Source organism: Lottia gigantea (assembly GCF_000327385.1).
Source record: "Lottia gigantea unplaced genomic scaffold LOTGIsca_118, whole genome shotgun sequence".
In the NCBI taxonomy this organism is placed as follows: Eukaryota; Metazoa; Mollusca; class Gastropoda; family Lottiidae; genus Lottia; species Lottia gigantea.
This window is the reverse complement of record NW_008707180.1, coordinates 690,467-705,799: the sequence shown is the minus strand read 5'-3', so window position 1 is coordinate 705,799 and position 15,333 is coordinate 690,467. Positions and strand designations below refer to the sequence as shown.

The following is a 15,333-nucleotide window of genomic DNA, read 5'->3' as shown; positions in this document are numbered from 1 at the left end:
TTCATGTGGAATAATCCGCGATTGGAAGTAAAAGACCACCGTATTTCTTGATACTGCGATATGTATATAGAAAAGGCATTGAAAAGAAAACTTCTGTCCCTGTGGAATCCATGTGGAATAATCCGCGATTGGAAGTAAAAGACAACCGTATTTCTTGATACTGCGCTATGTATATAGAAAAGGCATTGAAAAGAAAACTTCTGTCCGTGGGGAATCCATGTGGAATAATCCGCGATTGAAAGTAAAAGACCACCGTATTTCTTGATACTGCGATATGTATATAGAAAAGGCATTGAAAAGAAAGCTTCAGTCTCTGTCCATGTGGAATAATCCGCGATTGAAAGCAAAAGACCACCCGTATTTTCTTGATACTGCGCTATGTATATAGAAAAGGCATTGAAAAGAAAACTTCAGTCCCTGTGGTATCCATGTGGAATAATCCGCGATTGAAAGCAAAAGACCACCCGTATTTTCTTGATACTGCGCTATGTATTTAGAAAAGACATTGAAAAGAAAGTTAAATTTCAAGATTGAAAATTTGAAAGGCTTATGCGATTTGGCAAATGGCCTTTAAATCAATCTGCCCCAATTCAAGCAGAATAATTGTGTTTTACTTCTTTATTTTACAAAAAATATACTGTCTAAAGATCATATTAATATAAAGCATAAGAATCGAATCTCAACTTTAAAACATGAAGAACCAATGTGTTGTATATCATATGTAAAAACACATAGGAAGACACATTAAAAAAATAGACCTTTCTAAAAAGAAAACAAATGCACTTGAAGATACATCAGATAACTTGATGATTAAAGGCAAAATATATCATCTAATTATAAGAATATATCTTCAGCAGTCAGGAACTCATCGGAATCATATAAAAATCATATAAGGCATTCTTTCACAAGAAAAAGTGAGAAGTCACATATTGTGATAAGCAGTTAGCTAAAGTTTTGGTTTCATCAAGAGATTGTTCCTTTCACTTGGAGACCTTTAACATTGTATAAATATATCATCAGAAAATGCCCACCAAAAGGCATACATAATATCATAACTATGTATTTAAAGGGTTAAAATGCAATGTAAAATGAAGTACATGTATTTACAAAATGCCCATTCAATACCCAGTGAATTCCTTGACAAAGGGATTTGAATTGTGCAAGAGGGAACATTGTCTTAAATTGCAGAGCCTTATAAAAGGAATTCAGATAAGCTCATCTGAAATATTTCTCATATTTAAAACATATAAGATATAAAAAAAATGCCAATTTGTAAATTGAAAATATTAATGGATCAATATGGCTGTCTTTTCAGCCTCAGTTTTGTTTTGAACAACCGGAAGATTGTTTATTTGTTCGCAGAGATGTAATGATGCACGCGATGTTTTAATATAAATAGTGCTTGCTATAAAAAATAATGTGGTATATAGATAGCACTGTCATTATATTGCACATAATTATATGTGTTTTGATTTTACATGTGTTGTTATTCAATCAATCCGTCTTTTTATTGAACAGTCCCTTAACATGGTTTACAAACATATACATGAACACCAGAAATATATACTTCTTAACAGATGCTCTTCATACACGTCGTTTTCACTTAATGTTTACAGAACTTCACATAGAGTGTAACTGGGATATTCATTGATAGGAGACATAATAATTCACTACATGTGATCTAAAATGAACAATGCTAACATACGTTTCCCATTTACCAATTATAATAATATATACACATGTAACTAACGAAGCATACATTTTCTTATTGCTAACATTGCAAATGGTGGCTATCCCAGAGACTGCATTTTTCATATTTTTGGGCTTTTCATCGTCAAGTTTTCATATTACAACATTTCAACATTAGTAATCCCCTTTATCATCTTGAGCCTTTTTGAATAAATCCCACAATTTTTTAAGAAGGTCATAGGTCAACATAGAACTGGTATTGTAGCTCACAGCACGTAACAAGAAACATCCATCATCTCGTAAATACTCATTTACAAATTTATCTACCAGCTTCTTTTCTTTCGTACCTAATTCCATTTCTAACATTCCCAAATATTTCTGAATGAATTTTTCCTTTCTGGAGGTTAAGAAGATGTTGTAGGTCCATTTCAAGAAGTTGACTATAGAAACAATGGATAAAATAAACAACCAAAACCAAACAATAGCGAACATTTTCTCAACAAACAAATTGATAGATAATACACACTGCATGGTATGGCGTTGTACGTTTTCTAACTGACGGATCTGGAAATCACAGAGGGCGATACGTGGGAAGAGGTCAAGATCTTCAAAACTACCGGCCTGGTTCAAGTGAGAAATTACTTCCCATCCATATGTAACGAAATTGATATCCAAGAAGTCGGAGAGAATAAAGAATTGGCTGATAACGTTGATGCAGTTTAAGAGCTTCATAAAGAGATACAGTCCAGTCAAAAAAGTACCATGACGTTTTCCAAAACAGAAACAGAAAACACCAGAAACCTTTTCTCTTGCTCGGATAAATATGTTATATTTGTAAACTCGATAGGATAGCAGCCATCTGTCAATGAATAACGCAATATCTCCTATTTTCGCATCTCGTTTTTCCGGAGACATTAAAACTGTTTGATCGGCCATACCAACTATCTTCGGAATTCGTATACCAGAGTATGCTTTACATTCTGTCCACATGACGTTTGGAAGTTTGAACATCAAGGCCATCAAGAGGAACATAACCGGTACCCAACGATAGAATCCAACGTCGTTTTCTATCCTCTTCTCTATTTCAGTAGGTATAGGATCATCCATATGTATTCTGTACATTCGTGAAATCCAACAGAGATTCTCAGCATAGTTTTGATGTGACCCAGCGAAATGAGCAGGAACCCAGCAATGAATTGGATCACCAACGTACTGTTTTGCGCCAACAGCACCGGCTAAAGCAGCAAATAATGCTACAGATATAAAATGATGGAACTGGTCGACGGCATCATCATCTCTAGCTCCATTACTGATGACCAGTTTGTTAAAGACTTCGAGTATTCCCTCAAGCCTGTAAAAACAATGGTATCATAGGTAAACACTGACAAGGACGACCTTTTGTTCTTGTAATTGTTCTTAAAATATCACAGAAATTCAATCACTTTCACAAATTGATAGCTGATCGTTATCCGGGGGTGTGACGGAAGTTGGTTTGTGCTAATGTTTTCGAATACCTGTGTTTAGAACAGTTAGAAATGCAAAATCGAATAAATTCATTGGTGTTACAAATATCATTATATAGTCGTTTTACCTGCAGACATGAATTTGTATATTTCTGTTAATGATATACGTTTAGCACCTTGCAGTCTACTGCAAATGTAAAATTTTGCAGTTATCATTTAGTTTTTTGTCCAATTTCTAATTCTACCAGTTCGGTCTAGTGAGCTAAAAAAAAATACTTGACAGATATAAGGAGTTTTTATTGATATTGATAACTCTTGACACAAAGGGCTTGAAATTTGTTGACTTTTTACCCTATACTATCTAGATAACAACTTTTCTCAATACTAACTATCATATAAATTACTAAATATTTTAACGAACGAAAACCTTAACAAAAAAATTTCGGTTACAATTTTTGAGGTTAGTTAGTATGTCTTGCTATGACTCGTGGAACTTTTAAGGCAATACGTCCTTATTTGTTATCAACGCGGTTAAGTCTGAGACGGAATGAGACATGTAAGCACGGGACCCTGTGTCAGTAGCAAATCGTAAAGAAGTATTCTTTTGTCACTGTCTCAGAAGTAGAAAACCATTTCGCCTACACCCTTTACTAGTATAAATTTGTTATTAGGTCCTAACCAATGATTCCCGATATATTAATCATGATTATTTATTTCAAATCATATTTGTCTCTTAATACAATTTTTCAATGGCATGTATGGAAGATTTATTTTTAATCAAACTATATTCTCACATAAAGGTAAACTGTTATTACTTATATCACGTGACTTTAGTAAGTTGGACGCTATCCAAATAAGACAAATTATCTAGAAAATAGGTCAGTGAATTGATAGTGTGGGGAGTATTAAGCTGCCTAGGCTGTTGACAAACCCTATGAAAATTAAACTGGTTCAAAATCTTATGAAAGTGAGGGGGATGGGCAGTGAAAAAGAACGTGAGAAATTGAATATGGAATACGGAAAATGGAATAATCGGGAGATTAAAAGGGTAGACTAGGAAAGGAATGGGAAAGATGAGAAAGGGGTGAGAAAGGAATTGAGGGAGAAGGAAAGTAAGGGGGAGTGTGGAGAGAATAGAATGGGATGATGGAGGACGAAGATAGTGGACATTAGGAAGGGTTGGGTAAGAGGGGGGGGGGCATGCGAAGAGAAGAGAGTGAGGGGATGGAAAGAATAGGGGGAGAGAGGAGAGGAAAGGTGTGTGAGAAAGGTAGGGAAGCATGGCAATAGGCCTGGAAAGGAATTACAGCCTTGGTTCACCAGTCAAACCTTCTCAATATTAGTATAGAAAGACAGGTCTTGTCAAAATACAGGTTTTCTCTGTTTACTTTATCTCGTCAATCTTTATTGTGTGGGTTTCTTTTCAGTAAGCTAGTGCATCTTAATTTTTAAATTGCAGTTGAATGGGAATACAAGCATAATATGCTGAATGTAGGGGCGTGTGCAAACAATTTGATCGCATAGATTTCTGTGTTTGAATGCAATACTTGGTAGCCGGGTTGACATGTAGACGAGTTGATTGAACATCAAGAATTGTGCCTCACATACAATTGACCATAAAGAGAAAAGTAAATACTTACATTATTAAGGTTTATCGTGTTTCAATCTGAAATTATATAGACAAAAAAATAATAATATTACAATTGAAAGACATATATTGATAGTAAACGAATGATAATATAATGGATACAGTAGTGTTAAAACAGTCAATAGAACTATGCATAACCTTTTTCAGAATGAAAAACAGTTATCTGCTTCGTCTGTAAATAATGAAAAAGGCAACACTATTCAAGATTTTAAAAGCCCTTGTACTAATTTACACCGTATTAAACCGCAAATCTAACTAGCCGTGGCTTTCACCATGGGATGCAACAAGGATGTATTTTGAGACCAGTATTGTTTATGTAGTGTTACAGATGAAGATGAATTATTTTCATCTTGGTCCATTTTAAACAAAATATTTCAGTTTCAAACTAGATATAAAATTTGTCATAACGACTCTATGATTAATTCTACAACATTGAATTTTGTTTTACCGAAATGAACATTTCCTTAAAAGACAAGCGCGTGTAACTTGAAGGTCTTGCATGAAGGAATCTGGATAAATTACATTACAAGTATATATACACATTGCTTAGACCGTTCGCTTAAGAAAAAAAACAAAAACTCCTAAATTGAAATTTTATTTACAACTCCGAATCTTTTTAATAAATGATCTCATATCAATATCAACAATTTTCACAACAGCATTTTCCACTACATACCGTTTGGTGTCCTATTTTCTAAATTTTCAAAACATTGTACAAAGGTCCTCCTACACTGATCTATAAATTGAAATGAAGGTCACAGACGGTTAGGCTTAATATACAAAAGCGACAAATGGGGGAAGAGATTGACAAAAGAAACTCGGACGCTTTGAACTCGATTCATTGTCTACATTGTTGACACCTGAATTCGTTAGTTTACGCTGATCCTTAAAAACAACATTGTTTCTGATTGGAGAGCTATAATCACCATCGACCTTAATGTGTGAAAAGTTTTAAAATAAATTCAATTTCTCACTAACAAGCTACTGTTACACAGAAGATGCTGGTGTGGAGTTTAGTAACCCCACTTGTGCGAAAAATTCTGATGGTAATGTTGATAACCCTAACAACCTTAAATTCCTAATAACTGACTCAGACAGACTCCACTGCGACAGATCTGTTGAGATATTTAGATTAGTCAATAGTATCGAGTGAACCTTAGGGTAAATGAACAGAGCTCATTGTCTATGTCCATTCCTGTTTTTCTAATAAACAAAATGTGTCTTCCGTAGCAAAGACAAAGATGTACCAACCAGAATGATGATTGACATCGAAAAAAACTTAGTTCCCACAGCATTATTTTCTTAGGTATAGAATCAGGAATAGGTCACAGGACTAAAGTTTTCAATTCTAAACTAGACCTATATTACACATTATGTCACGAACGCTATCAAAGACGTTTATCTGATATAATTTAGAAGAGTATGGTTACCTTAATTTGTCAAACCACCCCACACATATTTCTATAGACCAACAAAGCGAAGTTTCAAATTAAAATCATAAGTTTGGTATTCTGGCAGTAAATCAATTGCATCTCTGCTCTGTATTTTCAAACATAAAACATAACAACCCTTTTATAATCATTTACAACAAGGGTGTATCCAGCTGATGGAACCAAACTCTTCCAAACATTGAATGCATAGTAAGTTTTGAAACTAATTTTGAAAGATAAGAAAAATAGACGAATATTAATTTAGCTAATTATGAATTTATTATATAATAATGTGAGACAGACTTATACTCATAAAAGTATTAGCATTTTTATTTTCATAAATGAAAATAAGGGAACCCATCTTTAAGTTTCTGATTGGTGATTCGGAGGGACTCGAATGAATCGACTTATGCATCTGCATAATAGTTCATAAGGCGACCAGTCTCAAACATTATTTCCCTCGGTGATTTCAAATATTTCTTATGACTTAATTGAGTTTGTAATTTCTACCACGTTCTTAATTAACAAAACTCGAAAAATGAAGGGTTAAAATGCTATAGGCAATTTACACCTACCGCCTGTCATCGCCTTATTATAGTATACTTATTACTAATCAATCAAATTAAATAGTATACAGACAGATACTGGAAAGATTGGAATGTGAAAGGTCGTGAGAGGTCAATGACAATTCTCAATTTTCGATAAGTCTGTTCAATGTGAGTCCTAAAGTTTCGACTTTTGTCAAATTCCTTAGTACACCTTATAAAAGAAAGCATTATTCAATTTCATAAGCCATAAGCGACCAATTATCAATAATTGCCATCAGCTAATCTTGACTCACTGACTGATGAAAAAGAAAACCAAATTTTAGTTTTTGCTTTTTATATTTACCCTCGAGGTCCGAATCAGAAGTATTCAAATAGAAATTTACTTTTGTTTAATTCATGCTACAACATGAAGGATCGTCAGATCGACGTGAAGTGACTCCAACACCTGATGAATTCTCAAGGAATAATTGTCATCTTAAAATTCAATAACCTGCAACACATTATTCTAATATAACTTATTAAACACAGATTTCTCGACATTTCTTTGGCTCATGTAACTTAGTAAGTAGCTTAAATATCACAGTTAGCTTGCATTGTCCACAATCTCTTAATACTGACTATTACATCAAAAACCTTTAACAATTTTTACTATATTGAATAACCTTGGTAATATTATGTAAGCTTGCAAGATTTTCTTTCTTATAAATCATAAGATTTTTTGTAAATCAATATTATGTTATCCTCATGCCCTGTTCTCACTATTTTGAGCTATGAGGACGTGGAATGCAATTTAGACACCGACCTTATAATTGGTATTTGATACAGGGATACAAAATTCATCAAAGTATCCTAGATGTCCATGCGTATATTATGTGTTTATGAGATGGTTAGGGTTCAAGCAATCGCTGAAACTCCATTTGCTCTCAGATTCTGCCATTTGCAAGGTTGGTTCTGAGACAGATCTTATACATACATACATACCACCCCCTCCATACTTCGGGTTTGCTTAAAATAAATATGTTATTGACTCAATAAATATATACTACTTTTCATTTCTCCCACTCTTCAGGTATACTCAAGTTATATTTATTATCCTGATGTGTTTATTTTGTCGTCGAGTCGAAAGTAGGTCATGTGGACACACACTTTGTTAGTCTGAGGCTGGGTTTAATTTACCTCCATTATTAAAAGGACTCTCACCAGTAGAAAGAATACATGTATATAAGAGTCTCAATTAGAGTTTTTAAAAAATGTGCCAAGAAATGTCAATCAATTAACGTACAAGTGAAAGATCGATAATACTACCTATATAATTTCTATATTATAATAACATTTAATAATCATCATGATCAGGGCTTATCTGTGTATCTAGTAATCCACACTCCCTTCTACGCCCCCTTCCCCTCCCAATAACAAAATGAGAAAGAAGTCTCATATATTCAAACACTGGTTGGTTAAATCTTTGAATGTGTATGTGAGGCTATGTATAAAATCAAACATAATCTGGTGCATTTTTTTGCGTCGACAGTAAAAAGGATGGGCGACAAACATTCCACTTGGCCAATTCACAGCATTTTTCTTTCAATTAATTAGGTGACACATTATTGTCGAGATATAGTAACTTTTTAAACTTATAACCACTGTTGTATCAAAATTATGCTAAAGCTTTCTTTTAAATTTTGAAATAACTGTATACGATGTTATAAATTACATTGAAAAGCCAATCTAGTATCAAATTAAATCAGATTAAATTCTAACTTAATCTATAAATGATTGATACTAACAAAATTTGACAAATTGAGTATTTTACACGAAAGTAAAGCTTTTAAGTTCAAGCTTGTCAAATAGAAGATATGGACATAAATTTTTACAGATGTTCAAACGCCGTAACGAAAAGGGTCAAAGATATTTCAATTCTATAGAGAAAAGTTGACTTACCTTGAAAAAACTTGACAATTTTTCACGAAATTTCTCTAAAATTTCTTTGCGTCGTCAGTTATTTTTAGGGGGTTAAGATAGTAACGATACCATTCTAGGTTCTAATTTTCCCCAAATCGACAAAAAATAATATGGCGAATCAGCCCTAATATAATTGGTACTTATTTTGGGAGACGTCACCACCCAAATTGACCTGTGACCCGTGTAGGAATGTCACTTTTTACTGTGGAAGGTCATTTCATTGGCTGAAAATACCTGAGCGTGGGATGACGTCACATGTAAGTAAGTGATCGTCTTAATAGTGTATGTTTTGTAAATTTGGTTAAAAAGTCATCGTTTATAAAATGCAGTCGTAATATAGAAACCATCAAACCATGACACCCCTCTGGCTAAATAATATTAAGAAAGTTTTATCAGATAGAAATAATTTATGTAAACTAATTCAATATTCATATACATTTTCAACAAATGACAAAAATCAACATCATAGTGAAGAGCTTTGAAACAAATAACAGATGGCAAACGTGTAATATCAAAAATCTGTTGAACCTTGATTGTGATGTCTTCCTTAACAGAATAACCTACATCGGGATTTGTTTTCTGCAATTTCATTAAATTAAATTTCAATAAAATGGATTTCACAAAATCAATCTAATTAAAATTAAATTACAGTTAGTTTTTTGGGTTTTTTTTTTGTTAGAGGCCTATGTTCTTTGTCATCAGTGCAGCCTAATCTAACATCCCGTTTTAATGACGGCATTTTTAACCAATCAAAGCGTGTCATGTTGAACCCATTGACTGATAACATAGCAAATTATGGGTTATCGAAACTCAAAGACATCATGCGAAGGGTTGTATTTATTTTTTTAGCATACAAAGACTAGCTGACGCCTCCATGAGTTATCTCTATCTCATTTTTGTGGCCTACTGAACTAAGCCTAGTGCCATTGCATTACTGTCTATTTAAAAGGTTATCGTTGCACCAGGAAGAAAAATGGCGACATTCATGCAATGATGTAATGTGGCGATTAATTTTTTAACAGATAAATAACAACAATAACATAATGGAATGCTTTTCTTTAATCTTGGTCTTGGTCAACATGGCGCAGAACAAAGGCCTATATACATAGGGCTTTGGTGCAGAAGAGCTTGTGACGTAATTGATAATATGACGTCATACAGCAGACTTAGGCCTACACTGTGGTGGCCATATAACCTACCAAAGCAATGCAGTCGTTTGTATTCTGTTACATTTTGATGTCATTCATGGGGTTTCAAGTAGGTCTTTGTGAACTCGGACCATGGAATGAATGGTGTGAAGATAACGTGAAAATCGCAAGCTACCTTACTCCTTTCAAATTTTTCGGTACTGACAAGAGACGAGCTAAAATATATGCTCAGATGGTAAGGATCTACATTTTACCAAACCTATCAGAGAGCATACTCGAGTTAAAGTTTCAAACACCCTTAATGTGTACTTTTTTTTCAGAACTTTTATAAGCAATTTCCGCAACCACCTTTGAAACAACTTCATAAACGTGTAACGGCTGCTTGTGACAAGGGAGTTGTTCCATGTATGGTTGAAATTAAGAATACAGCTGTACAATCCAGGGCTTTTCAACCATCAGTTGGACAATTTCATCCTTTTCCCACAGAATTAGAAGAATTTCAGTATAAGGTAGGTTGCATGGTTTCGACATTACTGAAAAAGCTAGTTGTAGGCCTATTTGTCTAAATTCTTTAAATAAAAAATTCCAAAACTATCCGAACCGCAAAACGAAACCTGAGGTCCAAAGCAATATGTTGCCAATACATTGGTTGCAGCTAATGCACTTTTCATATGAGGAAGTATGATTTTGACACTCTTGATACTGAAGACCTCCTTAGTGCCTTAAAATGGGATGAAATCGTAGTTCGAGGGGATGCTTACAACTGGTTTAAGACGTACTTAACAAATCGCCACATGAATGTCGATGTTTCTGGTACCAAATCAACAGAATTGGTGATACCTTGTGCAGTTCCGCAAGGTTCTGTATTAGGGCCTATTCTATTCATTATTTTCACCAAACCATTAACAAATATAACTCACCAACATGGACTGTCTGCTCACCTATTTGCTGACGATACCCAACTTTATCGAGCTTTTGAAACATCAACACAATCTCAATCTAATGAAAAGATCGGGACATGCCTGACAGAAATTCACAACTGGATGACGAGTGACGACCCACTTCCTCAAATTAAATCCCGATAAAACAGAGTTACTCGTCTTCGGCACTAAACAACAACTTGCAATACTTCAAACTACACAGATCCAATTTGAAAATGAACTGATAGTTCAATCGGATAAAGCCAAAAATATCGGCGCTGTGGTTGATGCTAATCTGTCATTCAAACATCATATCAATTCCACCTGTTATACCGCTTTCTACCTACTAAAACAAATATCATAGATTGCGAAATGTCTTACTTCAACCGTCAAGAAAATCTAATCCATGCCTTCATCACAACTAAATTGGACTATGACAATGCCCTCTTTCACCGACTTCCAGAATACCAAATAGATAAATTACAACATATCCAAAATTCATCGGCTCGATTTTTAACCAACACCAGGAAATTATATACATATATCTCCCCAATCTTGAATTCTCTCCATTGGTTACCAGTTAAAAAACGAATTGAATTTATAATACTTTTACAAACCTACAAAGCCATAAACAAAATATCTCCAACATACATTCAACAACTGATCGAAATTTCAAATCCAATAAGAACCTTAAGATCTTCAAGTCTGTGTTTATTAAGTGTGCCATCAGTTAACCTCGAAATCACCAAACGAGCTTTCTCTTACTCTGCACCCCTTATATGGAACAATTTACCATCAGAACTGCAATTTTCAAAATCTATCGACATCTTTAAGAAAAACCTAAAAACTTTCTTGTTTAATGATTCTTGAGTATTATTTCATTCACAGAAATTTATTGATCGAGGGCGCAATAGGAACTGAAAAGTAATTTGCGCCATATAAGTGAACTATTATTATTATTATGAAGTATAAGCTTATCAATCATAAATGAGCAAGTATTTCATTATGAAATGTGGAATATTATTATCCAGACTATCCATTATCTTTTGCTGGGGGCAGACGAGCGTATTTTATTACCCAATCGTGGCAAATTTTATAATTGCCCAAAAAATTCGCTCGTATGTGGCCGCTTAAAGATGGGTTTCCTTATTTTTAGTGTCAAATTAAGCAAACTTTTTGATTAATTAGTGTTTCTAATGAATTATCATGTATTCCTAATCATATCATTAAGTTCTTATTGCATATAATAAAGAGTTTAACCCATCATAAATTTCTATGTATGTCTGGATAAAAAAAAGACTTTTTGACCTTTCTTGATCAGTCACTAATTGAAATTCTGCTCGTAATTCTCTTCTAATTTAGCGGATTATGAATTATTTTTTGACAAACTGGTATTTTTCCAAGTCATTAGAACACTTCTACTTTCTATTCATATAAGTATTAGCATTTTCAATATCATAAATGAAAATAAGGGAACCCATCCTAAGGTGGATTTATACTTCTAAGGCCGTAATGCGCTAACATACGTTCGTATTCGGCGGTTGCCAGCGTTCATCAGCGCATAGGTTTTTACTGTCCACGTCAGAGAGTACTCACCGCAAGTCGGTGTAACATTTTCCAGAGTGTGTTGAACGTTTACGACGTCAAGTTGCATACAACGGCGTTTCAACCAATCACAAGAAGCTAATAGATAACACAGACAATCAAATGTAGAAAATAGGTCGGCGCATGCGAGCGTCTGCGTCTACACTTGGGAAAATGACTCTAGGACTGCAGGCAATCATCAGCTAACGCCAGCGTAACGTTTGCTAGGGTATTACGGCACTTCAGAAGTATAAATCCACCAATATGTGGACGATTTTTAAGACCTGTACGAATCACCGGCAATTAAATTCACGGCCGATGCTTTTAAACCAATCGGACTTGATGAACATTTGACGTTCAGAATGGCTGCATTCATTGTGTACCAACACCTTATCGACGGCAAAATTCCATCGAGTGATATTATTATATAGGCTACACTCCGTGTGCCCCTTCGTGATCAGGCGTAAACATTCGCTCGCGATTTTAATCGACGTGATCGAATCACCGAGATTCAATTTATTGTTACAGTTGTCAGCATCATACTACATGTGTTATTTTACGGTGAATCGTAAGAGTTCATTACGACATATCTTAGCAGGGGCGAACTGTTTAGAAAAGATTCAGGGATCTGGATTAATCCAAGACTTCACGAGTAATCCCAAGTACTTTACATTAAGAGACGTACGGACTGATCAAGTTCCATTTCAATGTGCAGAGTTATTCTATTGTCCTGGTAAGAAATAGATTTTTTTTTATTCATGGGACTTTGCATATTGCACCATTCGAGAGATTCCTGTAACTAATTCCTTCCAAATAACTAAGACTTTGACTGAGTGATTCTGTAATACTGAAAGAATTTGACCATATAGACCTTTTAGTCATTCAAGTGAAATGTCAAAGCTCTGTAGCACCACTGTAAGAAGGACCAGTGTCAAAATTGAAAGCTAAAACTGTTCACACGGACGAACTCTATATAATTTTAACAAATACAATTTCAGAGTATTTCAATGTTTCTCTGCATCCATTCTCTTCTTCTTTCTTTAAGAACCTTGTTATGCTTTAAGTTCTCACGGATTGATGTCATATTATTACGATAAAGATACTGATACAAGCAATCCCTGTCATGATATAGAATATAATAAAGAATGTAAGTGGATGGAGGGAGCTAATACAGATATTTATAGTTTGATGGCCGGTAAATTTAACTTTACATGTAACTGTCAAGAAGGCACTGAATCTGGTTATGAATGGAATTTAAAATATAAAATATGTGTGGGTAAGTAATTTCCTTTCTAATCCAACAACAGTATACTGTGATAAATATGTCATCACGTTATAGTTAGGTTATACCTCCTGAACAATACATGTACTATCTGTGTGGCCTATTAACTAATTAAATTGATTGCTTTTCATTTGTAGTGGCAGTAGAAGCAGATCTACATGGCATAATCTGCACTATTTATATCATGGTTTAAAAGAAAGGTTGAAATTAGATTGATATTGAAGCAAATGAAAGTCCTAAAACACTTGCTTTAAAAGGAGATATATTTGTACCCTATTTCCATTTAATCATATGATAAATTGTCATTGCATTGTTGAAGATATAATCGTCGACTTCTGATATTGAGTCGTGAGTTCGATCCTTTGCATTTCGCTTTCAGATGTCGATGAGTGTTTTACCAAACAAGCCACGTGCCCTAGAAATCAGTTGTGTATTAACACAAAGGGTTCGTATTTTTGCCATTGTAAACGTGGCTTTAAATATAATGCAGCCAGAAATATCTGTGAAGAAGATAATTCTGTTATCAATTTTGCCGAATTAAGAAAAAAGAAAAAAATAAAATCTTCGGGTAAGCAAATATATATATAACCGATATAGCATTGCTGGAAAGAATGATTAATTTCTCCAATCACACGAGATTGTGTTTAAAAATTTTACGATAAAATCATATGTTTATAACAACATTTTCGCCAATCTAAAGTTTTGTTTTAAAAATTGTCTTAGTGTTCCTTACATGACTGACGATTCACACGAAATAAAATTACTACAAGCTACAATAAAGTCTATGAAAATATTTTCTTTTTCAGAAATGACTTTCAGGAAGCAGTTAGAGATTTTGATTGGTTTGAGATCCTCGATAGTAATTGTTAAACCATCACTGATAGTTAATATCTTTGCCGTGTTCATTTGCTTTCAGGTTTTACTCTACTAATTTCAACTGATCTAAATGTTTCGCTTCGCCTTTTTATCAGACGGTTAATTGCCTTCTATTATCTGTTCATTCTTTAAAGGGACAGGTGTGCCATTTTAGGAGGTTGATTTTAATATTGAATAAATGTAAATAGTCTTCAGAAGTACTAGAAATGTATGAAAACGTACAGATAATTCCTTTGAAATACTTCAAACTAGGATTTTACTCACTATTTCTATAGATGTCTTTTCTATATATCACAGAGTATCTTATATTGACGAGTCGTCATTTTAACATTCAAACGCACCAACATGGATCTGAAAACTCAAATTTCGACTGTGAGCTGTGAACACTATTACTAAATAGCTCAGCTAAAAAAAATTCAATTTCTGAGACTACGATTGGAAAAAAAATGGCCTATCTGTCCCTTCAACAGTCTGAAATTTGTGTAGGCTATAGCATCAAAATCTCACATGAGAATGTAATCATATTTTAATTAGACTGAATTATACCAAATAAAATCAAATCTGCTAAAAGGGGGCTGACAAACCCACATAAAACACAAAACGAAACTAGGATTACTTCACTCATACCAGTTCATCAATTCAAGTTCATCATTCATTATTAATTATTATAAATCAGCATTTTATGAAACACATGATGCCATTCTGTGGTTATGTTCGTTATCTTTATTTTACTTATAACGGAACTGACTGTAATATGTAGGTTGATATTGCTTCGTGAACACTTTT

At 34.0% G+C, this 15,333-nt stretch overlaps 2 protein-coding genes across 2 annotated transcripts; one reads left to right on the top strand and one right to left on the bottom strand.

The window, feature by feature from the left end:
• Positions 1-605: 605 nt before the first annotated feature.
• Positions 606-8,895, bottom strand: LOTGIDRAFT_205073 (hypothetical protein). Its single transcript, XM_009047896.1, has 3 exons — positions 8,717-8,895; positions 4,793-4,818; positions 606-3,040 (listed from the first exon to the last, which is right to left on the bottom strand). Coding segments are annotated over exons 2-3 (1,179 nt in total). The 5' UTR covers positions 4,795-4,818; positions 8,717-8,895; the 3' UTR covers positions 606-1,863.
• A 1,087-nt stretch (positions 8,896-9,982) lies between these two features.
• LOTGIDRAFT_237823 (hypothetical protein) lies at positions 9,983-14,602 on the top strand (the record flags this gene model as incomplete). Its single annotated transcript, XM_009047895.1, has 6 exons — positions 9,983-10,120; positions 10,206-10,394; positions 12,918-13,122; positions 13,435-13,665; positions 14,051-14,239; positions 14,478-14,602. 6 exons carry the CDS (start codon positions 9,983-9,985, stop codon positions 14,600-14,602), a joined length of 1,077 nt encoding a protein of 358 aa, XP_009046143.1.
• Between the last annotated feature and the right edge of the window lie 731 nt (positions 14,603-15,333).